Raw genomic sequence first — 26976 nt, 5'->3', positions numbered from 1 at the left:
AATTCATATAGTTGTTTTGAAGGTGTTACAGTTAATGGTCAGTATGTTAGTATGATCTTGGACTCATAGAATTAGATGGTCTTAGAAGTATATTAAGTTAATCAACGGAAGCATTTGTGGAGTCAACTGTGGATCTCTTACTGGGTTCTTGTATTCCTGAAATGGATTATACTAATGGTATTGTAACATAACAGTAGAATGGAGTTGTTTGCCATAGTTTAAAAAATAGATCTTAATGTGTACTGGAGAGTTCATTTTTAAAATAAAAACTTATAATTTTTGGTCAAGAAAACTGTGACACTTTTGAATCCTGGCATCCAACTTCAGAACTAATGAAGTGTCTTCTAGACCATGCAGGGTCCCAGGTTCTCTGGCACACCAAACGTGTGCTCAGTGAGTTCAGTTGAATGAAAAGGAGTCGGGGGGATTGTCTTGTGGTGTTTTGTCTGATGCTTATGAGTTTTTAAAGGCTTGTAGGCGCTGCAGAGCTGGATTTTCTTTTCATGGTAGATCAGAGATTCAGGCTGGGAGGGCAGCATTACTTTTCGTTATTGTCAACCTTTCTTTGTGTTTAATAACCACCTTTCCTCAGCGTAGTAAGTCTGGAAATTGCACAGAAAGTATTATGTTGGAAGAAAACACTACACTGCATATATTAACTGCTGCACTTTCTATTTAGGTGCATTTGCTCGGAGCTTCCTTTTAAGGAAGTAGTACAAAAATTCTGTAGGCTGAGTACTTTTGGTAATTTTGAACATTTTTAATGATTTTTTAAGCTATTATTCTTAATGGATAGTGGAAAACTGCATCAATACGGTTTCATTACTCTTACCAGATATTTGATATAATTAGCATGGGATTTTTTCTTAGTTAACCGGCAAACACTTTCGACAATCTTACATTCCCTAACCATGGAATAACATTAGGAGATGAACACTTCTAATAGAAACAAGCTTTTTAAGTTCTATAATCTATACATATGCCAGAATGACTGTGGAGAAAATGGATTTAAAAATAACAGATGCTGTTATAATCTTGTATGTTAGGAAGTTAAGACTGCCATCTACTGATTTTTTTCTTAAACCTATTAGTTCCTAGGAAAGTGTATGTGCTTTCAATTCATGGCAGTTCATTTTGATAGTAGCTATTTTCCAGACGCAAGTGCCTTTTCAAAATCGGTTCTGTCCACTAATGCTTCCTTTTGGTGAGATAAAAAATACTTAATAGTGATAGGGTTTAAAGAAGTTTACACTACCACGTTTGACTGAAGAAGAGAAAATGCTTTATATCCTTAGTTGACTGGGGCCTTCAGAAAACTCAGGTTAGTGAGTCAAGTTGATAATTTATCAGTCATGTGTATATCTCACAATTACTCTCATATTTTAAAAAGTAATTGCAAGTTTTATGGGAAAATGATATTAAGGGGCTAAAAAGGTCAAACAAACTCTGAGGTACTGGACATAGCCGAGGTGTATGTTCAGTCTTTACCCTTTTTTTTCCTTCTGTACAGCAACAGCATCAGGCTTGACTTAGTTGTGGAAGGCAGATCTGGTCACCTTTTTCACTATCATTTTCAACAGAAATCTTGATATAAAATTGTATGGGTATGAATACACAGTGCTCTGGCAGCATGACATACATAAATGCTGTCCACCTCAAAGGATATCCCATGTGCAGAAAGGCATTTCTGTAGAGCTCTTATAAATTACTAGTTTCTGTATTAGGAAGATAATGTTGCCTTATGATGTCTTTGTTTCTATAGGCTTGTTACCACAGCTGATAGGTGTTGCTCCAGAAAAGGCTATTAAGCTGACTGTACGTATCTTTTTTTTTTTCCCCTGGCATCCTTTTGTTTGTTAACATATGTAGGATTTATTTCCTAAAATGTGTGAAAGATGACCACTTATGAGCACTCTAATAAGTTACACATGTACTTGATATATGTTAGTAAGGAGGCAAAATAACTTAAAATTGTGTGTAATGTATTGTATCTTTATTAGGTTAATGACTTTGTCAGAGACAAATTTACTAAGAAAGATGGTTCCATTCCACTCCCCGCAGAGGTCCTTGCTGGAGGCTGTGTAAGTATCAGTCCTGTATTCCTAGGAAAAATTGATTCTCAGTCACGTGTAGTGTGGTTGGAATGACAGTTAATGGGTGTGCTTTGTCAATTTGAACAGAACTGTTCTTTTTTCACCCAGTCACGAGAACTGCAAAAAAGTACTTTTTCTGATTGGAAAGCTTTGCATATTTCTGAGTTGAGTTCGCTTGGGGTAATGTGCTTGAACAACTTCTTTTGGCCCGGTTTCTAACTTTCAGTTTCAGCAGTGGTTTTACTCACAAAAGGCTAAAGAGAGGGTGCCTTTTCTCTCTTTCCATACTTTTGGTTGGATTGGCGTTCATGGTTAGTCAGGAAAGATACAGGTTGCCCTTGAGAATGAATTATAAAGTTCATGTTTGAGTTTCTTTCAGTGGGGAAGCGGATCTAGAACAATTTAAAAAATCTGTTTCTTGCTGAAGATTTAAAAAAGGTAAAAATACATTCTTCAAATTGCTATATGTGAAATTTTTCTGTTTATGAAAGTGTAGAAAAACTGAGCTGTGTAGTCTTATCTTTCAGATAACAGTTATAAGTAAGTTTTCTGTTTAAATGACTTTGTGTAAAATGTAGCTACATTACTCCTGATGCTAACTACATCCATCATCTAAATATAGTTCAAAACCAAATTGTGTTTTTGTTGAGACCGAGGGCTGTAACTCAGAGGATTTATCATCAGTCAGTTAGTGGTTTGAATGATATTGACAATATATTTTTTTTTTTTTTTTGCACATTGGCTAATTTCATTTGTGGGATTCCCCAGCAGTTGTTAACCCTATAAAATGTTTAAGGCTTGAGTTAGATTTCTTTTGTAGCCAAGAACACTAATAACTTCCAGTTGAGTAGGCTGACAGGCTGGTATAAAACCTCCTCAGCTTACAACAAAACCTGGGGCAGAAAGGTTGTTGACCTCTGCAAACTTTTAATTCAAAGAAGCAGCCCTGAAGGGAGGCTGCTTATAGTTCTGCCTGATCGAATTTGGCAGCCTGGTACATGCTTGAGTCTTCACCTGTCAGTGTACAAAGTTTATTTTCTGAGAAATGTGAGAAAGCAGCTGTGGTGTATAGTTAGCAAAAGACTAACCTTTTTTCTTGAAAGCTCAATAACACAGAAAGCACATACAGGTCATTTATAACAGAAGTGAATGTAATTCACTAGTGTTTTTCTCTGTGTTGTGCTTGAATTCCTAATTAAAGTAAAACATCTGATGAACACTCTTTTGTACTGAAATGTATAATATTAAATTCAGTCTACATTTGAGGCTTTTCCAATTCCTGGTAAGTACTCCTTTTCCAAAATAACTTCATTGTCTTTCTGTAGGGAACCTGCAAAAATTGGGGAGAAATTTGAGTTTCAGATCAGCTTTCAGAAATTTGGATGTTTCTGTGAAGCTGAGCAGATTTATAATCTGTCCCTGTCTTCTAGCTGACTGTCTTAGCTGGTGTTCTCATCTCCTTTTCTGAGATAATACTTATCTCACTCGATCTGGGAGAATTTTAAATAAAGTTGGCCTTTGTAGAAGAGTTGGCCACAGCTTAGCAACGTCAGGGATGTTAATTTCTTTGTAGCCTCCTCTGGACCACCTGATATCTTAACCAGTTGATGATTTTTCTGTCTGTACTGCTGCTTAGATGCATTTTAGCAATTTCATGTCTTCCTAAATACCAGAATCTTTATTAGCAAGCCTATAAATTTTATTCTGAAAGTCTGAAAGAATCAGTTGACAAAAGCAGTAGCAAGTTGATATGTTAGTCTTTCCCTTTCTCATCCTTAGTCCTCTTCATCCTCATTGTGATAGCTCTTTTCTATGTTGATTTGCTTGGAAATAGTGTTGGTCTTTGCACTTCAGGTGTTCATTGTATACTGTTTTTCTACAAAATATTTTAAGATATAACAAACAGTTACATCTGAGGAAGTGTCACAGGTAAGCTTAGTCCATTTCTGTGTGCAGAGGCACGAAAGATTTTCTGTTTAGGTGATGCTACCTTTCTTCTTCACTTTTCCTTTATTCTATTCTTTCACTCTGTTAGTACAAAATGATGGGTTACTGCTGGGACTGTGTGGGTTTTATATATGCCAAAATTATTTTCAGCATCTGGATTTGGGTAACTTGATTTTTTGTGTTTTTTCTTTATTGTTCAACACTTAAATATTTTCTAATAGTACACTATAAATATAGGCTAAATTCAAAACATGCTTTTCACCTTGTGATAACATCAGAAGAAACAGCATTATGCCTGTATGTAGTTCTCAGAGATACACATATTACTGTCTCTCACCGTCACTTGCCTGTTTTTAGTGTAAAACCTTGTCCTGATCAAAAGGTATAATGCACTTTTTCATAATTTCTGGTATGGAACCGGTAGTGGATGAGCAAGATGAGAAAGCCATATTTTCAGCCATTTTATGGAGTTTCCAGCAGAGGCCTTCCTGACCTTTGACGGCCCACCCTCCCGTGAGCCGTACAAAAGCACATTGTGCATCCCACAGTCCTCAGATGAGAACAAAAAAAATTCTTGTGAGGAAGTGGAGGCAGCTTGGGAAAGGCTCCAGCAGACCTAGCAAATTCCCCTCTCTGGATGGCAGTGCCATATCAAAGCCTACGTATGGTGTTACAGTCTTCTGAGACCCACACACGAGGACAGGTGAAACCTTTGACATTAAGACAGTGGTGATTCAAGGGAACCCGCGTGGGCTGTTCAGTATCCTCAGCTCTGGAGCGTCTGCAAGAAGTGCTTTACCATCCAACAAAGGGGCTGCCCACAGACGTGTGCCTCCTCCAGAAACGGTAACTCGGAGAGGCTGGATCTCTCTGGCCAAAATCTTACTTCTCAGGCACCAGTTATTCTCAGCTCTTGTGAGGTTATGGAATAAACTCCTGTCCCCAGTAAGAGGAAATGTCTTCATTCTCGTAGCCGCTAACAAAGGCATCCGCCCATGCGGTGGCCTGTTCATGTGGTCAGCTGCCCGTCTGTTGTCTTTCCTTCCTCACCGCAGGGCAGGGACCTCCCGCAGGCAGCCCGTGCCCTGTGCTCCTTGAAACCTACCTGCTAGCTGCTGGGCAATGTAAATGTCATTGGGAAGTGTAGGGTCTGCTCTGTCAGACCCCAAATATTCCCAGCTGCTCCCAAGCTGGAGCTGTATTTGAAGTCTCTAGAACAGCTACGGGGGGCAGCTCAGTTACAGCGGTCAGGTCATACCTGTCAATGAAAGGGCTCTGGTCCCTGAAGGATGAAACTGATATCCCATCTTCCTACCTTCCCGAGAGTATGCTGGTTTCTTAATCATCAACAGCACTATCCGCACTTACGCATGTTCAGAGCAAAGAGTTTCTTTCCCTACTGTTACTATAATTAATTGAATTACATTTCATTGTGATTCAGTGATTAGCCCGTGTTCCTGCCTTTGGAGTTTTCAGCTGCCATTAGCTTTGAGTTGCAGGGGTTACTGAGTGAGGCTTTGGCAATGCTTTCCTGTATCCCGACAGCAGCTGGGGAAGCAGAGCACACGTACCTGATACAGACAGTGCTTCTCAAAGGAGCTTACAGGCACAACACGTGAGTACGTGGCTGGTGAAGGGCAAGGTGCTGTAGGGCAACCGCTTGCCCTCAGTTGGGAAGCGATGTTGAAGTAGTCAACACATCTAGTGCCGTGTAAATGATTCATAAGTACTGTTACCGTAGACAAAGATGCTGTGATTATGAGCTGTAGTTCCTATGAGTTACACAGGGAAAACAATGGATTCTTCCCATCAATGTAGTGTGCATGGTGCTTAGCATTTTGAATGGATGAATCCTGTTTCATCAGAAACACTTTTCCAATTCATGCCACAGGGAGGATGTGGGGTGCCAGGCAGAAAGGGTCTAAGAACCCTTCTTGGAGGTGTAGGCAATGCATCTGTTGATGATTACGGGGGGTGTGTGTGTTTGCACATAAAAACACATAGAAGTCCAAATTTACCACTGGTTTAAAAGCTCTTATATATTTAAACATTAAATATAACATTTAGACTAAAATATTTTGTTATATTTGTAAAAAAATAATTTTCATATGTATTTATATATACACACAAACATGTATATAGGCTTATCAGGCAAATCAGAATGTGTCAAATATTTATTTCTGAAAAAAATTTAAAATGTTACTGGTTTTAGTTAACAAACACAACATTTTAAAATTACAGCTGTCAGTACTTTTCCTTCAAAATCTTGAAGATACTCCACTTCTCTTAATATACTTTAAACAGATATAAGTGACAAGCAGAATTAAACTTTACTGCTTTATCTTGATCTCGACTGGGACTTAGGGAGAAATTTATTTCTTAGTAACAGAGACAGTAAGCTTACTGTAGGTGCATGAACAAGGACAGCTTTGCCTTAAGAAAGAGGTGTGAGCTCTTTTGATGTTTTCAAACTAGACTGTTTTAAGTAACATCTTATTTTAGCTGCTTGTATGGGACATAGTTGTGGTCCAGGATGTGGTGGTTTCAGAAAGGAAGGAAGGAAGGGCTTGAAATAGGCCTCTCCCCCTTTGTAGCATATGCCTCTCGGGTGGAATTGGAAAGGGCAAGAGGTCTCATGTTGCAGGGTCATTTGTGTATTTCCTTCAGCCTTTGGCATGTCATGGGGCGTTTGCTGTGGGATCTCAAACTACATCTTTTCTCTCATAACCTTTGCTGTCAGATTTAGTTCCTTTATTTGCTCCTTGTAGAGTTATTTTACATGACATTAAGGTTAAGTAGAAGCTTTTATTACTGGTATTTTTGATGTGTATGAATAACCTCCATTCAGAAACAAATTTGTCAACCTTTTTTTAAAGTGTCTGTTGTAATTTATGTGTGAAGGGAGGTTTTTATGGGGGGCAAATCTAGATTTAGTGCACCTTCTCCAAAAGAAATTCAAGGACTGCAATGTGTACCTCTGTGTATATATACACGTGCACGTGTATTTAACATCCATAGCTGACAACTGAAGTAAGGTATTTTGAAAAAGAATGATGATGATTGCCAATGACTTTGCACAGAAGCATGGAGATTTGTATTGTAACCCTGCACGCTGCCAGTTCATTTTTATTTGGAGATCCTTTGTGTCACTCACCTCTGCACCCTCTTCTGGGGTGTGTTCTTCCTCTGCTCCCCAGGCAGTACTCTCCTCCATCTCACACGTTCTTCCACAGATTGATAGGCAACTGTTTACTTGAAAGAAAAACAAACAAATAGAAAACGACCTCTTGCATTCATTTTCCAAAAAATACACAATAAAAAAGTGGGTTTTCTTGTGTTACACGTTCTTTATTAAAATCAATGCTTGTCTTATCTGAACTTTTGATGTGTCAAAGACCTAACACATTCATGCAACTCCAGTGAATTCAGTGCTCCTCTTCACATGAATCAATCACTGCTGTGCAGGAAAGTTTGTTGAGTTCCAAGTATAACAGTATGAAAAGTCAAGACTTGGATAGAAGTACATATTGCTAATAGGGAGTATTTAATTGGGTATCCTGACAGCTACAGCTCTTTTTGAGAAAGCTGCCTGTTGGGAAGTTTGTCAACATTGTGAATACTTGATGTTTAAAGTGTTAATGTAATTAAGGAGCTTTTTGAATATTTTTCTACTGTTAATATAACCATATGTTAGGGCTTTCCTTACATTTCATTTTGCTCAATAACCCAATCGTCAACTCATATTTTACTATTAATATTGTCGTAATATATAATGCTGTATTAACAATATATAATTAGTATATTGTATATATAACTAGTATTACTACTAAATTACTAAAATTGTTGTGTTCAGAGTCTTCTCTTTTCATTTCTGTATCAGAAGAGGGCTGTTGCTGATTTTAACAGAAAGGTAGTCAGTTGTGCACCTAGCAGAGGAGAACGTTAATTGCAGGAAGATTCAATTCAGGGTAGAAAATAGAAATGTTTACAAATTGGCCTATTTGTGTTTCTATGGTGGGTGTTAGGCAAATAGGAAGAGTTATTTTGGCTGCTCTGCAGGATGTGCTAATTTGTAATATTAAAAATAAAAAATGGATATTCACATATATATGTAAACACGGAATGCATTTTTAATAGGTGGGTAGCAGGTAATTGTCTAGAAAGAGTGAATTTTTAGCTTAGTGTCTAAATCAAAGTTATTTGAATTTTTTGTGTGTGGGCATTATGTAGTAAGAGCATTATGCTTAATGTTTTATCTACCAACATTATTTTTAAAAATGATGTATGGAAATGAGAAACATTTGAAATTTATTTTCTGTTTAATACAATGCCAACAAAAAAAATATTATTGTTTAATAGAACTTGCCAGATGAGAATTTTATGAGTTTTGTTTAGATTGGAACTTTGCCAGGCAGGACAGCCATTTCATCTTGCACGCATAGGTGTGTGTGAGCTGTGAAAGAAAAGTGGGCTGAGAAGTAAAGGCAGTCTGAAGAATGGCTTTGGACATGAGTGGTGTCAGGTCACTGAGTAAACATAATGCAGCAAGTCCAAGGAACAGAAGATGGGATCAGCTTGGCTGCTGGGGGAGTTCCCAGTGATCTTCCTGTTGGTTGCAATAAATGTCCACAAAAATGTTGGCTCTGATTTTCTTTCAGAGGGGTCAAGAAGTGAGGGAATAAAACAAACATTAACAACCTAGACCCATTCTTTGAATGGAAAGAGTTAAAAGACAGTAACTATTACAGTGGGGGTAATTAATCAAAAGCGGGGGTTATCTCCCACTGTTTGGGTCAAGGTACGTTAGTAAAGCCATAACAATGATGATTTCAGATGTCAGTATTGAGTGAAGTACTAAGTGAATCTTGCAGTAGGAGGAGGTCAGTGTGCTCAGCGAAGGTTCCATGACGTGTTGGATGCTCGGTCAGTGCAGGTTTTGATGCTTCATGCCCCTGCTCCTGTAGTCCTACTGAAGTGCTTGGTCACTTGCAATAAGAGCTGTTGAGATTTACAATGCTGTTTTGTCTCAAGTCTAGAATAATTCAAGTTACCAACTTCTAAGGCATGCTTCAGGGCTAATCTCAAGTTTATTCTGCCTGCTGCTGGAGAGGGAAAACCGCTGAAGGGATTAGTGTTCATTAGTTCTGAATCAATTGGCAGAGAACGCCACGCAGGCTGTCCACAAGGTGCTGTAGCAGACTATTGATTTTTCCGTCACACAATTCCCCCCCGCATCTAAAAAGAGAGTTTATTTCCTGGGCAATTTAGAAGCGGAAAAAAGCTTTAATTGAAGATGTTCTGTATCTTTTTCCTTCGCTAAAATTTGATGGATGGGAGGAATAGATGAGGATTAAGAGGAGCTTTTAAGTTGTGGAAGAAATGCTTTTTTATAGTTGGCTCTATTCAAGTGGGTTTATGCCATAAATTTTAAGGAAGTGGCTTCAATTTTTAAATGCAAAAAGATGGCTTAGAGGAGGAGAAAAAGCAAGTTTAGTAAACTTCAGCTGTTTTGGGATGAACCACACACTTGTCCAGAAGTGAATGGTCGTACCTACAGCAAACCAGGGAGAAATCTAAACATGTAATTTTAAATAGGTTTACATGGTTTTGAAACTGAACTGTCAGACTGAATCTCTCTCAAATCCGAAACATAGCTCTTTGAAAGTCTTTGGTTCAAGTGCAGAATCTGAAGCAGCTCTGCAACACTATTGCTGGGAAGTTTGCAAGATAGTCCTTCAGTACTGCTGACCGAGTATTTCCTGCACGTAAAATCTGCCACGCTCAGCTCAGAGAAAGTTATGAGTCCCGTTTCTATCTAGTATTGTATTTTGAAATGTTACTCTTCCTATTTAAATTTTATATTTTCTTTCCACTTAGGACAATTAAAGGCTGCTAAACAAAACTCCAAACACCTTTTCTAACAATTTAAAATTACACCATTAAATGCACACTTACCATTTAAGCAGCATCACCACTAAATGCAAACAACATGTCTGCACATTGGTGATGGATTATTATTGAATAAACATAAAGTCTTCTTTATATGTGTTTGCTCTAGTAGCACAAGTCTAATGATTATTTTAGTTTAGTATTTAATGCAATATCTGATGACTTTTAACCACAGCCATGGCTTCTAGAACGTGCTATCAAGGAGAAAAGCAGAGACAAACTGAATTAATACATCTCTGTGGACTATAAACATATAAGTGTAAAAATTTATTTTGTACAAACCCATGGTTTCTGATTCGGGGCTTTAAACTTCCAGACAGGTGCTTAATTAAATCTCTCTCATACGTTTCTACATGAGAATATCAGCCAATGCAGTGAGAAGCAAAGGCGCTCAGCACCTTGCAGAAGTCAACCGGTCACCACATGCTCTAGTAACGCAATTTGCTTTCTTTTTCTGTGGGTTTGCAGGCAGGAGCTTCCCAGGTCATCTTCACTAATCCACTGGAGATTGTAAAGATTCGGTTGCAGGTAGCAGGAGAAATTACTACAGGACCCAGAGTCAGTGCTCTCTCTGTTATAAAAGATTTGGGCCTTCTTGGTCTTTATAAGGTAGGTATTTCTGCTGAGTGCCTTCATCTTTTATGTTTTATGCTAAACTTTTACATTGTTGAAACAAAAACTGTTAAAAACAAAGAAACCTTTTGAACTTAAAACCAATCTTTTCCTGCAGGGCAGCCTCACAGTGGAAAACTGAAGAAAACCCACTTCTATATTAATGGCAGTGGGATACAAAAAAATACTCCCCCATTCTATCCTTTGGGCTTTTATGCCAAGCTACAGGGAGTCTGTATTACAGACCTGCTGGCTTCTGGCACTGATCGCTTCATTTGGTGGGGTTTTGTGAAAAGTTTCTTTAGCTTTCCCTGTGTGTTTTTCTTACATTTATCTCTGTTATCTCTATTGTTATCTTTGCAGCAGGATATTCTCTTTGTCTTAATGATTTGATGGCAGTGAGACAGTAGTAGAGTTTAGTGGGATTCAGATTTTTAAGAAGTTACGCGGTGGGATTTGTCAATAACGAATTCCACTAAAAAAAAAAGCCCATACTGTACTGTATGTCAGCCAAATGCCAGTCAACAGATTCCTTCCCTGCAGGTATACTTACTACCACCATTACAGATCAGATGTAATGGAGCAGAAGCTATTAGTTTTCTTAAACAAGGAAGAGTATTTCTTCCTGTATCTTCTGCCAGTGCAAGGGGTAATAGGTAAATTCAGCAGTTATATTAGCTGTGCACTTACAAAACATTGTTTTACGTGATTTGTCTATAGACCTGCAATAATACTATAAAAATGTGCAAATTTACTTTTAGAGCTGAAGCTTTTGTTTTGAATCAGTAGATCAGATTCATGACTGTTACATTTCCTAAAGATCATGAGTGTTTTGGTACGTAGGACAAAATAAGCACTTTTGTTAGCAGGAATTAAACAACTGAGCTTACTAAAAATTCTGCTGTTCTTTAGAATTGCATTATCATTTGTGAATAACTGTAACAACTCATTTTAGAGCATAAAGTGTCTGTGTGAAAATCATCAAAGGGACGAGTTTCTCTTGATCAGGTCTTCTGCTGAAGCCACATCGGGTTTGTAATGCATCCATTAATAGAACTACTGGCTGGCTGGCCTCAGGAGGGTCCATCATGTGGAGGCTGCTGGCTGGGTATTTCAGGCAGGAGTGGAGTTTGTGTAACGTGCATGCCTTCAGGGTATGCAAATGAGATTTCTGGACATACAAGTGCTTATTTGAGCTTTGTGCAGAAGGAGTTACTATATTTGGTAGCAGACTGATGACTGAAGTTACTAAAAGAATATTAGATATGTTTTATTATGAGTATTCCACTGTTTTTACAGCATGCAAAGTTATGTTAAGGAACTCTTTAACACCAGGTTGTGGCCTGGAGCTGATCCTTGCACTAGTTTTGTCTCTCTGTGTCTTCCCTTGACTGGAAGACTCCCATTTTGCAGCTGTTTCCCACATTTTCCTAGCCTTCCAGTGCAGCTTCTTCAATCAACCAGACGATAATCAATGGAGATCACTATGAGGTCTTACAGCCTCACTGATACTACAGCAGTACTTTTGTGTTTGGTGGAAATAATGGCGGGCAAGGACTTGTCTTGCTGCTTCCATGGTTGTGGGTTTTAGTCAGCAAGACCTTTCTCGCATTCTTCATTGCATTTGGACACAGTAGGTGTTTATCCTGGGTACCGATGCCATGTCTTGCATACAAAATTAGATGTGAACCGTGAATCTTCCTCGTTCTAGAAAGTTTCTTTAGGTGTGCTTTACTCTTTTTTCAAGTTCAACTCAACATCTTCTGTTTCCTGAGACATTTAATATTCTGTGTTATGTACTTGGTAAATCAAAAGCATTGGTACTTCCTGGACTCGGGCTGCTTGCTGGATAGAAATTATAACCTTATTTACAAAATTTATTTGTATTATGTCTCTTTTCTGTGTGACAGGGTGCCAAAGCATGTTTCCTCAGAGACATTCCCTTTTCTGCAATCTACTTTCCTGTTTATGCTCATAGTAAACTGATGCTTGCTGATGAAAATGGCCATGTGGGAGGGTTTAATCTCCTTACAGCTGGAGCCATCGCAGGTAATTTTGCAGAATGTTTTCTAGAAGTAGTTTTTTTTTTCTTTTAGAGAGTAATATTTAATATTCATTCAGTAGCCCCATATAAAGGAAGGGTACTGTACCATTGTATCTGATTTAATCTAAATTTGATCACTGTTATCCTTAGTGGGAGGCGATGTAATTTTGATGAGAGCTAATTACATTTGCATAATGTGGATAAACAGCGTAATGCAGCTCAGCAACTTGTAGTCAAATTTGATCTGTCTGTCTCAATGGGGTTGTACTTGTTACCATGCTCTCAGAGTTGAAGGCTAATTTGAATCTTTGATGAACATAAAATGAGATATCATAAGAGCCAAGAAGAAAACGACCTATCTAGTTTTGGATTCCTGAATAACTGAGAGGAAACTTTGTTCAAATGTAATTGCTAAAAATGGGATATTAGTTTGTAAAGAAGTTGAAGAACAATATTCTGAAACGTAAAATATTTTCAGGCTTCTCAAAAACGTTAAGTATAAAGAGGACACACAGCTGTGATAAAAAAAAGTGATCACTAGGATGAAACCCAGGTATCTGCAGCCTCTCCATCGTGAACGATTCAGTGTTGGAATCTGTGCAGTTTAGAAACATCATTGGGCTGAACAGACCTTTCATTAATTGCTACAGTTGTAATGATTAACTATATGTCCATCAGTCATGAGCCGTCTGCGTGTAAAGAGCAGTTTCCCACGTCAGAATCGGTGCAGAGCTTGGCTGCACCCGCTCTTCGCCAGTTCCTCCTGCCAGAGGGAGAGAGAGACCAGCTAGGAAACCAGTGACACAGTTGTAGCCCTGTTTATTCCCAAGTAATGCAGAGCTGCCAGAAGTGGAAAACTATTTAGCTTATAGTACTCATAGAAGCACATATAAATACTATTCTTTAACTTGTGTCTCATACAAAGACTCACTGGTTTTAGATTGCAGACTTCACAGCTTGCCTTCATTTGTTTGGTTAGTGTTTCTGAGTCACTCATACTAAGTGCTGAACCCTACTAAAAATGTGTGTAAGTCCATTGCACTTAGTTTTATAGCATGCACAGGAATCTGCCTTTCTGAATTTCAAATTTCAAATTCCTGGTTGCTTGATCTATTCCCGTTACGCATGTGCAGCAGGGAAGAAAACAGTAATACCCATCTGCCTGTAAAGGAAAATCTATGTATGGTTGCTATTAGCATATGCTTATAGGCTTAACTACATTGCTTCTGTTTTCCTTGAAAACCTCCTGAATTGATCAGTGACGCTTTAGAGTTTATGATCACCTATGCAAATTACTGACTTGTTAAACTTTTAGTTCAGTACTATCTAATTTAAGAAGTTCAACAGAAGTCAAAATCAATTTCAAAATTCTAAGTCAGAAGATGGTTCCTCTTTTTAAGAGGTTGACATTTTGACAGTAGTCAGAAGTATTCAGAAATATCTCAGATAACACAGTTATATACTGTGGAGTACATTTCTGAAAACTTTCTCCTTTCCTTTGACTAGAAAGCTGAGAGTGGTGCCTTGGAAGTGGAGATTTGTTCTTCCATCACTGTTGGCTAATATCACGCTGTTGGCACTAAGCAGACTTGTAAAAACACCTTCATTGGCCTCAGTCTTTTTATGGGTTGCCTATTGAAGTAAGCAGCATCTATTCTCCTACAGAACCGTCCAAAGAGCAGTACAGACCTTTTTCTGTAGAACAGGCGTTTTAAGTACTAGCTTTCTTATTAATATTTTGACAACTGGATGTGTAGGATTCAAGTTCCCAAATCAATCATCTCTGTAATTTGCAAAATACGTTGCAGAGTATTAGCACATACAGTAAGGTTGCACAATTAATTTTTGTCATGGCTATCTCTTATTACATGTATAGCATATGTGTGAATTTAAAAATGCCTCTTTTGTCTATTTGAAACTGTTAGTGACAAACCACTAGATGATGCTGAGAGAATTGCTGTTGATAGTTTATTGTCTTTACTCTCAGTTACTGCCTTTAAATTTAGAAGAAACTCAGAATGACTACGTGAAGCACAACAGTTTCTATTAGCATCAAGTGTAAGAACTTGCATTTTTAGTAAGGTCTAATTCTTGCAAAAGATACTGAAGTTTGCAGTTTTATTTCTCAGTTAGAAGTGTTTCATCTTTTACGAGATTCTTTGTGCAAATTAAATGTGGTTTTCTTCTAAAAGGTGTGCCTGCTGCTTCTTTGGTAACCCCTGCTGATGTCATCAAGACAAGACTGCAAGTGGCAGCTCGCGCTGGTCAGACAACATACAGCGGAGTTATCGACTGCTTTGGAAAGATTCTCCGGGAAGAAGGTCCTTCGGCTTTTTGGAAGGGAGCTGGAGGTGAGAAACGCACTCGCAATTCGGCTGACACCAAACCTGTAAACTGGCACTTGCTCTGTTAAGGACTGAAATTAGAGCAGCGTTTGCAATCTCTGATTCTGAAAAACATAACGTCTTGTTACAAGTGTTTAGCTTCTCTCCGGAAAATTTCTTTTCTCTGTTTGACACTATGATTTGTAACATTTAACAGCTCGCGTCTTCAGATCTTCACCCCAATTTGGTGTTACTTTGGTCACTTACGAACTTCTGCAGAGATGGTTTTATGTCGATTTTGGAGGCCTGTAAGTCAAATACTGTCAAATTACTTTAAGATTTTTTTAACTTTAAATCTTACTTTTTTTTCATGCATGGGACCACTTAACCTGGTGACTTTGAGCACCTGTAGCTGCAGTATGCAGAAAAGCCCCCATCCTTATGTCATTGAGAGAAACTTGCATGCTGTTTCTAAACAGATAAGGATATAAAAAGCCGTTTCATATTTATTTTAATATACTACATAGAACTTGTATTTCCTTTGTAGCAAGATATTTTGCACATTTTCCCCCCTCTCACTGGAAGTTAAAAGAATTTACCAAGCTATTAGTTAAAACTTAACTTCGTTTTGGCCCTGATTTCCCTTTAAGTAGTGGTCTGAACTGTTACTTGACAAGAATTAATTAAGGGTCAGCTTTAACAGCCTTCTATACTCAGACAAAAGTTTAAAGTATTCAGTTTAGAATTCATAAATTATTCAGGCTTAAGAAAACACTTCAAATACAGGAAAGGCTGGGTTTTTTTTGTTTTCTTTCTCAAACAGCAAACCTTCTGGATCAGAACCGACCCCAAAGACTCGAATTTCAGATCTTCCTCCTGTTAACCCTGAGCACATAGGAGGATACAGACTCGCTACAGCTACATTTGCTGGTATAGAAAATAAATTTGGTTTGTATCTTCCAAAGTTTCGATCTTCCAGCGTCGCCCCAGCTCAAGCAAAAAGCAGCAGCTGAATCCTGAAAAGATGTTTCAACCGAACAAAGTGATGCAGTGGAAAAAGTTCACCAGAGTAGTACTGTATCTTTTCCAGTCAGCTGCATGTTGTTCTAGCTGAACTGAGCTTGCAAATCTAATTACTCCTTTCTAATATTAATATATACCTGCATTTATTTGTTTATTTGCACACGAGGAACTGATTGAAGCTGTGGTTCTATGCCTTGTTTTAACCAGTGGCATGAATCTGTAGCCTAGACTTTGCCTTGCACAGCCTGCATTTAATGTTACTGTACATATTGTACATCTTTGTACAGAGACATCATGGCATCTATACACATACATTTATATAATGGGTATTGCAGTTCAAAATAGTTTGAAATGTACAGAATGTTTTGAAGGTGTTTTGTTAACAATCGTGACAATAAAATATTTAAAAACACTTAAGTCATTCACTGTTTTGTGTTTACAGGACAGTTGTCCAGTGTGATTTTATTTTTTTTCTCCACAGATTAAAATTTAAGGATTAGATGCACCCATTTAATGAATGTAGAGTACAGGACACAGCCTCTGAGGGAATGCATTTCATTGCTAGTTACAGCAAAGGTATTACAATGCAATCTGCTGGCTTGTAAGGGTAAGAGAGCACAGTAATTAGATGTGCACACGCAGTATTTTATTTTGCAGCACTACTTTGTAACAAGGAATTCCCTCAAAATACATGGTAGTACTAAATGTGTAATAGATCTTACCTCTATGGTAGCATATTTAACATACAATGGAGCAGAGTCAAGGATTTTTAAAGGTCTGGGGTTTTTTTGCTTATTTTCTGGCACGGAAAAACGTTAGAGGCATTTTTTCTAAATTGTTTTATTATTGAAATATTAGGTTATTCTGAGAAAAAGAAAAACCAAATCAACTATTATATTATTTTTATATGCAAACCTGATTGTTTAGACTTCCAGTTGAGTGGGATGCTAAGTAAAAGGGGAGGAGAAAGGAAAAGCTTGAACTGTTTCTAGCTTAAAGTTTATGCAGTGTAATTTTTAAATGCAAAAATGTCAGAGGAAATAGAGGAGTCTAGATTTTTGCAGTCCTAGAGGAACAGTTACACCACCCGTACAGCCAGAGAGAGCTGGGTGGGTTTCCAGCCTTGCTTACTGAAGTATGACAACCTCCAGTCTTTAGTTTTCCATGTTTCTTTCAGGCTTAAATAGCCTGGAGTACTGTGTACTGACTTGAGCTTCTAATGTTTTCTTGCTCAGGTGACAGCAGGCCAATATGAAGCATTTTAGTCAGTTTATGAAGAAATGGCTTCTTAAAAATGGAACACTATGAACGCAGACAAGCCCTCCTTCAGCTCTAGCCTCTACGCAAGGTGCAAAATCTTTTGGTGCTGAATAACACTTAGTGAGGTAGATGTTACAATGCATTGAACGTGGGACTTTGATCGCTATTCTCAAACATACATATGTTTTTTATATATATATATATAATCTCCCCCTTAGAAGGCTTCCTGTCTTTATTAGGTTTTTTTTCTATTTAAAGAATTCCCTGCTCTGTGCAGTTTTCTAGGAACAGGCTTCCCAGGAACTTGCCTCCCCTACCTCTGTATTTTGCTCTGCGCTTTTCTAAATAGATACAAAAAATGATAGGTACCCATTGGCATTTAATCTCAGTCACAGCTTGTTGACTGACTTGATCAAGGCCTTTAGGAGACTTTACAATGCAAGATAACATTTGTATTTCTTACAGCTCCAGAACTGGATAGTGTGGCCCCCAGGATGGTCATTTACAGTACCTAGCATCACTGTTGGTCTCTTAATGTTGCAGGTATGAGTTTTACAACATTCTTAACCTGTACTCAACTATTCTGGTGAGGGAGGAACACAAGCAGGAATGAATACAGAATGGCTTTTTTGAAAATTATTAAAAGGTTGAAATTATGTAAAACTAATGCCATATGACCTATACGTTTATGCCACCATCCACTGAAAGTAAGCCTTATCTATGGGATTTCTGAAAATATAACAAAAAATATTATTAAATGAGAAGTAATAATCTCAGTAAAACAGAACAAAAATTCCCCCCCCCCAAACCAGCAAGACAACAGAACATTCTGCTCTTTAAGAATTCGTGTCCCTAAAGGGTAAAAACCATCACATGACGTGGCTGTTCTTTATATAGTTCACGTGTTTCTCAAGTGAGCAGAGGAGCCGCTGGCGTCGGGCTGGGCAGAGCGTCCCAGGGAAATGTCAAACCGAACGGCATGACTCGGCATTGAAACGCGGGGGGCACTTCTGAGAAGCCAACACCAGTGGAAGCCTAAATACATTCCCTTTCAAAGCCACCAAAAAAGAGAACCTCTTGAAGACAGAACTGCTGTTACGGCTGCCTGTCTCTGTGAGCTGCTCCTAACAGAACTGAGACAAGGAGAAATAATTAAAAAAAAAAACCAACCAACAAAACCACAAACTTAACGCACAAACAATGAAAAAACCAAGAATACTTCTGGACATAAAGATGATTCAGGATATAAACCTATTTCCTACTTTTAAGCATATAAACCAGCTCTTCTGGCAAAAAAAGCTTGTGGCAGATTAAGAGTGCCAGAAACAAACCTAGAGTCCTAAGAGTTTTTACTAAAAAAACACCAAACACAAATAAAAAAAACCCCAAACAAAACCAAACAACCCTTCCCCCAATCCCCAAACCAGACCTGATGGGAAACTTTATAATGTCCTAAGAAATATATACTAAAAAAATTTAATCTTTAATAGAAATTCCAACCATTTTGGTTCTAGCCACTGAGAGGTTTTGTTTTAATAAAAATGTTAAAAAGCAACGTAAACATCTCTCTTTAACTTAATACAGAAAATTAGTAGCAAATCTGTAGTTAACAGAAGGCAAGTCATCATGCTATAGAAATTAAGTCCAATTCTAGTTCCTTATCCTGTGGAATAGAAAAAAATGGTCAACAGTAGCTGTTTTCCTTTGGGCTGATTGCCACGGTAGGAAGTGGAAGTTGGGGGTAGGAAGGAACTGTGTGATGTGTGTAGTAAAACAAAAGCAGCAGCTTCCAGGAACTTTCTGCTCTCAGCCTACTGAAGGGACACAGATTAGGGGTCAGGGCAGCTGACAAATGCTCATATAATATTTATTTATGAATCAGTCTCACCTTTTAACGCATCAATTCAAACAAAAGAACTTGGTATTAAATATGTATTTCATTAATTCAGGTCCAATTATCAAATAAGATGTAACTACAGACAAATTTTTATTCACATATATTACCCACTACCAGACTCTGAGACTTATCTATGTATAGACAATGAAACTTACTTGGAACATATGCATGCATATCCATGAGTAATTTGAAGAGTTCTAATTACAGAACACTTCAGGGATTACACTACCTAATGAAGGTTAGTCTGTGTAATATAGAAAGTTTAGTTTAGAAACAGAACTTTTTCAGAAATAGATATACCGTTACAAAGTGGAAGTTCCAGAGGCCCAATAGCAAATTTACACTGGGTTAGTGTTTCAGCAAAAGAAGTTCCTTGCAAAGTCAAAGTTAACTGTATTAAAAGTTACACAAATCCAATAATGTGCTTGTAATTTATATATAAAAGTGACAATGCAAGACCTGATTTTCAGTGATCTTAATACATTTTCAAAGTCCATAGTTAAATCCATGTATTTCTCCCTTAAGCTACGAATTTAACTGACACATGCTTATATTTTTAAGATTTGCATCAAATCATTCACTAGTCTACCACTGCTGCGGATTTGCAAAGATCTAGGCCGGGATGCGGGTTGCAGCTTCCTCTTCTGCGTCGGCTCTGTTGGCATTTATCTCTGCCAGCGTTCGACCAAAGCGGGTCCACTCGTCGTTGCGGGGAACGGCAATTTGCTGTTGACAGAGGGAACGTTATTTAAACCTACTGATAAAAACTGAGCTCGTTTTGAAGAGCAGAAAGCTTAAGTAACCTTCAGAAGAGGTTCCGATAGAAAAGCTTACCTTTATTTAGCATAACTTTTTACAATAGTGTGAACATCAAAAGCTCCTAACTAATAAAAGAAGAATAATTTGAAAATCCCATATTTAAGTCTGTCACGACACTATGACAAGCTTGCATGGTACATCTCCATCTGAGAGACTGCCTCCAAAGAGGAATACTAATGCCATGTCCGGGCAATTAGTTAAGTACTACTGCAATACACAGAATTGCAACAGCAACAGCTTCCCTGTAGGAAGGAAGTCAAGGCTGCGTCACTGCAACATGTTTTGTTCAGTACTTCTCAAGCTACCATCAGAATTCACGTGTGCCATAGTTATAAAGAAGATAAAGTCTCTACAAACAGAACCACTGATTCCTTCATCTTATTTCAGCAGCCTTACAATAATGTTTTTACTTTTTGATTGCCTGCCAGATTGCACGATAAAAAGTAGATGCTAGAATACCTGAAATAGACACAAAAAAGAAGCATCAATTTGAAAAAAAAAATTAAACCTTATTCCTCTAATCACAGGGGAAAGAAGTTAAAAGCAGATTGCTAAAGAAGAGTAAAAGTAAAAAAAAAAAGTGACTGTGTTGTAATGCACTTCGTGGAATCCATGGTATACGTACCTCTCCCACATCATATATAACTATTTGTCCCTCTGAATCACCCACAGCAATCTCTCTCCCAGAATGTGTCCATCTCACGCGGTTCAGAGCAGGATTGCCCTCCACAGTAATGCTTGCAGTTGGCACCTGTATCCATTTAAAACAGATTGCTTTAATGCAGGAGCATTCCAGAAGCTGGAGATGACAGAACTGTGCTGTATCAAAAGAAGTGCCCAACATTTCAACTGAGGCAGAGTACATAGATTGCAAAGACTCTTAGTGGCCTTAAGCTGTCACCAGTGACATGATCAAAGCAACACATCTCCCGTCCCTTGGCCAAAGTGCAAACATCCTCTCTGTCAAGAAGCACATCTGCACCCTTGTGAGCCAGGAGGCAGAGCCATGCATTCAGTCAGACACCAAGGAGCAGCCCTGGGATCTCAAGAAAGATTACGACAGAGGGAGGGATGAGATCAGCTGCTGTGGCAGGGCAAATCCTGTCCAAAGGCTAGAACCAGGTAATTCCAATTTGAAGCCATAGGCTGGCATATGTTCCTACAGATCTGCTCACTGTTCTATATGTAATTTTGAGATGGTGAAGTTTAAGTACTGAATACCTGTCAGGATTATGCTCTCACCTACCTCCAACAAGTTTTAGTCTTGAAAAGGTTTATACTATAATTAAGTTTACAGCTCACACCAGAAAACCCAAACATTCAATTCTCTAAATTTAGAAACAAATTACAGCTTCACTGCAGTATTACTAAGGCAATAGGAACAACAGTGGTGTGTGGGCAACAGGTTTGTTCATACTGTTAAGCTACAGGCTGCCAAGGCCATATTGGGGGAGATCTATAATCACTCTCAGAACATGGATCAGTGTCACACTAACAGACATTCTGCACTCTTGCTATAGGTAAAACAATTTAATTACCACCATTATTCATTATAAGGACTCATTTGACTTCCAACCTTGTAATCAAAGAATGATATCTATTACGCAGAAAGTACTAGAACTACAGAATGTTTAAGAACAACCACAAAAAGCCAAGCCAAAAGGCTATGGTAAACTCTTAACACTTTTTTCAAAGTGTACAAACACTTTTCCAGCACCATTTGACTGTTAACCCGACTGCCTCACCTCAGTGTCATTGTTGAGGTTCCACAGGTCAAGCCTGCCCATCCCATCCACGCAGGCAAACAAGGCAGGGTGAGTTGGAGACCACATCACATCATAAACATAATCTGAGTTGTCTTCAAAGGAGTAGAGAGGTTTGTTGTTCTGAAAAAAGCAAACATAACAATGCAACACCCAAACTCTGCCCTTCATACTTCTAACAGGTAAGGCAAAAATACAGAACTTCTCAACAGCATTATCAGCAATAACTACAGAGTGATTCACATTTGGAAAAAATTCCTCTGCAAAAAGCAGCCAAAAATTAGTTCTATTATTAAAGGTTTGCTTTCCAAAGCATGCAGTCTTTCTTCTGCCTGCTGCTATAAAACAGTCAGTAGGAAGCCAACACTCTACAAGATTGTAAGTGCAATGCATTAGAATCTTGTAAATCAAGCCAATGATAATTCAGTGACAGTACTTCAGAGTGTTACTTGGAGATTCTAACTCTGCTTTGCATTCTTCAGGGCAAACTAACAGAGAAAGAGGTAATTCTGGCAATGGGAATGATAGGTATTTCATTTGCGAGCCTCATAGAGTTTAACTGACAGCAGTTCTGGTGCTGTCCATTAGTCCCTCCACAAAAATATAGTAAAACATTTGCCTTATGCATAATAGGAAGTAACTGATTTTAGAGCATGATTTACATTTGATTACATTGTAATTGTTGTTGAGAACAAAGAGCAAAAGAATGAACAGAACGGATGGGAAGTATACAAATGCTGTACAACTTGAAAGCAAAACTTTATGTTGTCAATTACAGTTCTGTTCATCAGGTGTCTCTTTGCAGGACTGCCCTCTGAACCTTGAGGGCTTCACACGATTTGACTTCAGTTTCCTGAAGTTTCCTAAGTAGCTTACATTATAGCACCACCTTGTGTCAAGGACTATGAAGAAAACCACTGAACTATATTAAAGTTACCTTAGTTGTCCAAAGCTTTACTGTCCAGTCAAAAGAAGAGGTGACAAAAAGATGTGAGAAGTCTACAGGTCCAACTGCTGCGTGGCAGTTGATACCTGTGATTGGTCCCTGGTGTCCTTCAAACATCTCACTGATTCCAGCTTTGCTGTTTTGGAATACATAACCAAGGTTAATTTATCTGGAAACTATACATATGCAGACAGATAGCACTGCAATACAATTTAAATATAGCTACAACAAGATTTTGCTGCTTTGCATGGATGTCACCCCACTGCAAAAGGCTTTATCACAACAGCATCACAAAAAAACAGGTTTGAATACGATTCTTAACTTCAATGTCTATTTTCTGCTAACCTTAAGTACCACAATACACCACAGGGAGAAAAGACTCATTCAGCAGGTAACAGTGCACACATTTAACTACACTGTTCTCCAAGCTATAGCTAAAACTTCCCTTCACACAAAAAACCAAGATCCACCAGTCTTCAGGAACGAGCATAAAACTCTCACTGACTTAAGAGAAGTTGCGTGGACCTCATGGACACAGAGTTCAGACACAAACCAGTAACAATGTATCCCTAACAATCTCCTATCAGGAGTGATGAAAAAGAAGGGGGGGAAAGAGATGGGAAGGATGTTACACAAAAGTGATACAATTTTGGGTATTTTGGAACCAGAAAGCTCTGCAGCAAGGGTGATGTGTATTTGAGATGAAACCTGGCCACTCAATTATATTTAAGAAAGCAATTGATAAGATACAGTCAGACAATTTCAAAATAGATTGAACAGCAGGAGAAGCACTAGCCAATTTAAGATTTGTGGGTGATGTTACTGTACGATTATTTATAGAACCTGTATGAAGTTTGCAATGTTCTGCTACAATTCAAACGAATAAAACCGCAGTGACCCAGGCTGCCCTCCTCACCAACACAAACATCTAGTCACTGAGGGCAGCGTAATACCTCGTCAACATTCCAACTTCTGGTTTTAACAAAGCTCTTACTCAGGAAAGAGTGCACACTGGAACTCATATACAGCTACTCTGAACTCCTTCAAGGCAAAAGAGTGTAAAGCATGCAGGGACTAACCCTTTCACTATTTTTATTTCCTTTGAATAATTAAAATTTGTGTTCACCTGCCATGACGGCACGCAGTGTACACTGAGCCTTCTTCACTGCCAACAACAAAGTTGTTGACGTCTCCAACAGGGAAGGACATGCAGGTAACAGCCACAGCCTTGGACTGTTTGTGAACCAGCTCCATGCTATCCTGTAGTGAAAATAACACCAACTCACTTAAAAAAAAAATTGAAATATTAACATATACAAAGTCATTTAGATTTCTCAGTGGAAGGGGCTTTTTCATTATTTTACTTGTGCAGAATTGGGCAGGAATAAGGAAGTTATTTCTTTCTAAAACAGCGTTTACCATTAACATAAGTGCAACAAAAATATTCAAAAGGATCAATGGACAATATTTGATTCCATGAGTGCGGAAATACTGCATCAAATATTGCCAAAGTTGCCTTAAGTATAATTTTGTGTGTTGAGAAAATGTTTATTAATGCTTTTTAGATTAAGTTTTTACAAAATATTCATCGGAATAGATACTATATATATCCAAAGTTATCTTACCTGTGGTTGGGAAAGCATGTCCAGACTCCAAGAGCAAATTTTCCCATCAGTTGAGATACTAATCAAATTATGAGCATTCTGGGTCCCAACGACATTTACACAGTACACTGGGTGCTAAGAAATGCAAAATACTATCAGAAAAAGGAATTTCCAGGTGACAACCAATTCTGGTATAACTGATATAAAGGAAAATATACAACTTCAGCATTTAACAAAGCATAAAATACTGATCACAGTATGGTATAAAGAGCAGTCCTGTATAAAAACAGTACTTGTTTTTCTGACACTGATTTTTATGAATAGCCCTGTTCTTCAGTGGTAGCATTGCCAAAATATGGATGGAAACATTTACGCATTATCAATCAAGTGCACTGGACAGAGTTTCTAGAGGTTAAACACATCTCAACAGGGAACAGCCCTTGAAGATCTTTCACCCCCTACCGTGTGAGCAGCAGCCGAAAGTGGAGTTCTCTGCACTGGGGTTCTCTTATTGCTGCGATTATCCCATAGCACTATTTGGCCTGAGTATGTGCCACCAACCACCAGATTGGGATGAAATTTTGCAAATGTAGCTGACATCACTGCTGACTAAAAAAAAAAAAAAAAAAAAAAACAAAACACTAAAATACACAGGAAACTTTCAACAATGCTACGTCTAAAACTAAAGAAAATTGAACCAAATACCAGAGTAAGTTCTTTGTCTAGATTTATTTGATATCCTATTTCATTGTCCAGTCACTTAAGGATTCACAAACCCTTTGTGAACCTGCAGTAGTCTTTTAATTTTAATTCTTACTCATAAAATAAGGCTATCCTTGTCTTTTCTTTCATATGTATACATATGTATTTGTCCTAGCACAATTTATTAGCCAGGGAAGGCCCAGTAATGCCAAGTTTTAATAATGTTTTGCCGCATTCTGTGGTCATTTTCTTAGAGAACACACAAATCCGTTCTGATACCATAAAGTTAGTTTTGCAATCTGGGCTTTGACAGTAGTCTGACAACACGAGATTAAATTTTGATTCAACTACGTAATTTTTCAGAATTACAGCATTTTGAAAGTAAAGTGGCTATCCCAGCCTTGGCATAATGGAAAAGATTTGCATGATTTTATCTTTCAGAAAACCACTAGAAAACCTACATCTGCCTTTTCCTTGATGCATATGTTTCTAGTTTCCATCTTTGCTCCATCTCCTCAGGCCATCTTTCTTCACTTCATTCAATAAACTAAGCTCTAGTAGTATACAATCCCACTCAATCCCTTTACATACAAACTTTCTTTGTGGTTCAACAATTGCACAATAAAATAAGAAAATTAGTTCTCAAGCAAGACTGAATTTTGAATGACGTCAGAAATTCTGGAACAGAATAATGTTTCTAAACTGACATCTCTAGCTATCAACATCTGTTTGCAAATACATATGGTTAATGTGAATGCCAGCTCAATGAAATCATTATGCTGAAGGTACTTGTCCAAGTTCATCAACATAAAATCTTTAGCCTCTCAAGACAGAATCATACCTGGCAGTGAAAGACATACTCTGGGGTAGTTTTCTTGTACTTCATATTCCATACAAGGGCCACCCCATCAGGCTCATGAGGTGCATCCTCATTGTTGTTGTAAGAGGCTACAAGCAATTCTGGGTACTGTAAAATAAGTGAAAAAGACTCAAAGTAAGCAAGATGACTAGCTAATGGTCAAGACAATCCTAGAATCTTTGTCTTCTTTTGCCAAAATAGGGTTAGAACACCCAACAAAAAACAAAAGCCACCATATTTTATATATAAATGAGAAATTGTCAGTTAAAACTGTAATTGTTTCAAATTTAGCTCATAAAACAACATTCACTTATACATTAGAGTCTTGTTCTGTCTTTCATCATAGCTTACTTTTAATTGTAAAACCCAGTAATTTGCAGTGAACTTTTTTTAGTGAAGCTAACAGTTACCTCTACAAAGTAGTGCATGAACCAGAAACAAATATGCCAAAGACTTATGTCATAATACAAACCGTTGCTACTTTTCCCATGAAAGATTAACAGCTGTATTTACTTTTTGCAAACTATGGAGCATGTAAGAACATGGTGAGAAATACAACCTGTATCAACTGAACTTATAGAAGGGTCAAGTGCACAGAACTAGAAGAATTTACAAAGATAACTGCTTAATAGAAACATTATTTTTTACCTGAGATGACCAGTCCAAGCAACTGACAACACGATGCTTTGACCAACGTTCATCAAAAAACTGCCTATTTAATGACAGTTTTGCTCCTGCTTGAATCTCTCTATAAAGACAATTAGCAGATATTAATCTTAGATTACTTTTTCAATTACAAATATTACACATCCACAGTAAAATATTCAACATCCATGTTACCCTTCTTTGTCTTCCAAGTCTCTTCCACTGTAGTCAAAGAAAATGTTGATTTGCTCAGAAAGGGCTCTTTCAACAATCCTTGTGGAGTGATCAAAGAAACTCAAAAATTCTTCAGAATGCAAAATCTGTTGTTTTTCCTCTTCTGTCAGCTCATGAGGGGCAGCTAGAAAAAGAATTATACATGCATTCTCTGGACATCATACTTTCACCAATTTTTTCCAAGAAAGAAAAACAGATTATTTATCATGATGTTGGAAAGCTTGTTTCCTAACATCCATAGATTTTTAAATACAC

General features: G+C 37.9%; 2 protein-coding genes across 5 annotated transcripts in view; one reads left to right on the top strand and one right to left on the bottom strand.

Moving 5' to 3' along the window:
• The window catches only part of SLC25A12 (solute carrier family 25 (aspartate/glutamate carrier), member 12), a 49586-nt gene extending 33177 nt beyond the window's left edge, over window positions 1-16409 (top strand). The window contains exons 11-17 of the mRNA XM_014954311.1: window positions 1763-1815; window positions 2001-2081; window positions 10458-10598; window positions 12512-12650; window positions 14838-14996; window positions 15187-15277; window positions 15793-16409. Of these exons, the coding sequence (XP_014809797.1) occupies window positions 1763-1815; window positions 2001-2081; window positions 10458-10598; window positions 12512-12650; window positions 14838-14996; window positions 15187-15277; window positions 15793-15982 (854 nt within the window). The 3' untranslated portion in view covers window positions 15983-16409. The remainder of the gene's footprint in view (window positions 1-1762; window positions 1816-2000; window positions 2082-10457; window positions 10599-12511; window positions 12651-14837; window positions 14997-15186; window positions 15278-15792) is intronic.
• Window positions 16410-18754: 2345 nt separating this feature from the next.
• The window catches only part of DYNC1I2 (dynein, cytoplasmic 1, intermediate chain 2), a 29768-nt gene continuing 21546 nt past the window's right edge, over window positions 18755-26976 (bottom strand). For all 4 annotated transcript variants that reach the window (XM_014954307.1, XM_014954309.1, XM_014954308.1 and 1 more), the window contains 10 exons: window positions 26683-26845; window positions 26491-26590; window positions 25825-25950; window positions 24744-24890; window positions 24303-24416; window positions 23804-23937; window positions 22669-22813; window positions 21714-21854; window positions 20594-20719; window positions 18755-19875 (listed from right to left, as the gene is read on the bottom strand). In XM_014954307.1, coding sequence (XP_014809793.1) covers window positions 19762-19875; window positions 20594-20719; window positions 21714-21854; window positions 22669-22813; window positions 23804-23937; window positions 24303-24416; window positions 24744-24890; window positions 25825-25950; window positions 26491-26590; window positions 26683-26845 — 1310 coding nt within the window. In that variant the 3' untranslated portion in view covers window positions 18755-19761. The remainder of the gene's footprint in view (window positions 19876-20593; window positions 20720-21713; window positions 21855-22668; window positions 22814-23803; window positions 23938-24302; window positions 24417-24743; window positions 24891-25824; window positions 25951-26490; window positions 26591-26682; window positions 26846-26976) is intronic.

Source organism: Calidris pugnax, unplaced genomic scaffold, assembly GCF_001431845.1.
Source record: "Calidris pugnax isolate Ruff unplaced genomic scaffold, ASM143184v1 scaffold103, whole genome shotgun sequence".
NCBI classification, from domain to species: domain Eukaryota; kingdom Metazoa; phylum Chordata; class Aves; order Charadriiformes; family Scolopacidae; genus Calidris; species Calidris pugnax.
This window is presented reverse-complemented; position numbering and strand designations above follow the sequence as displayed.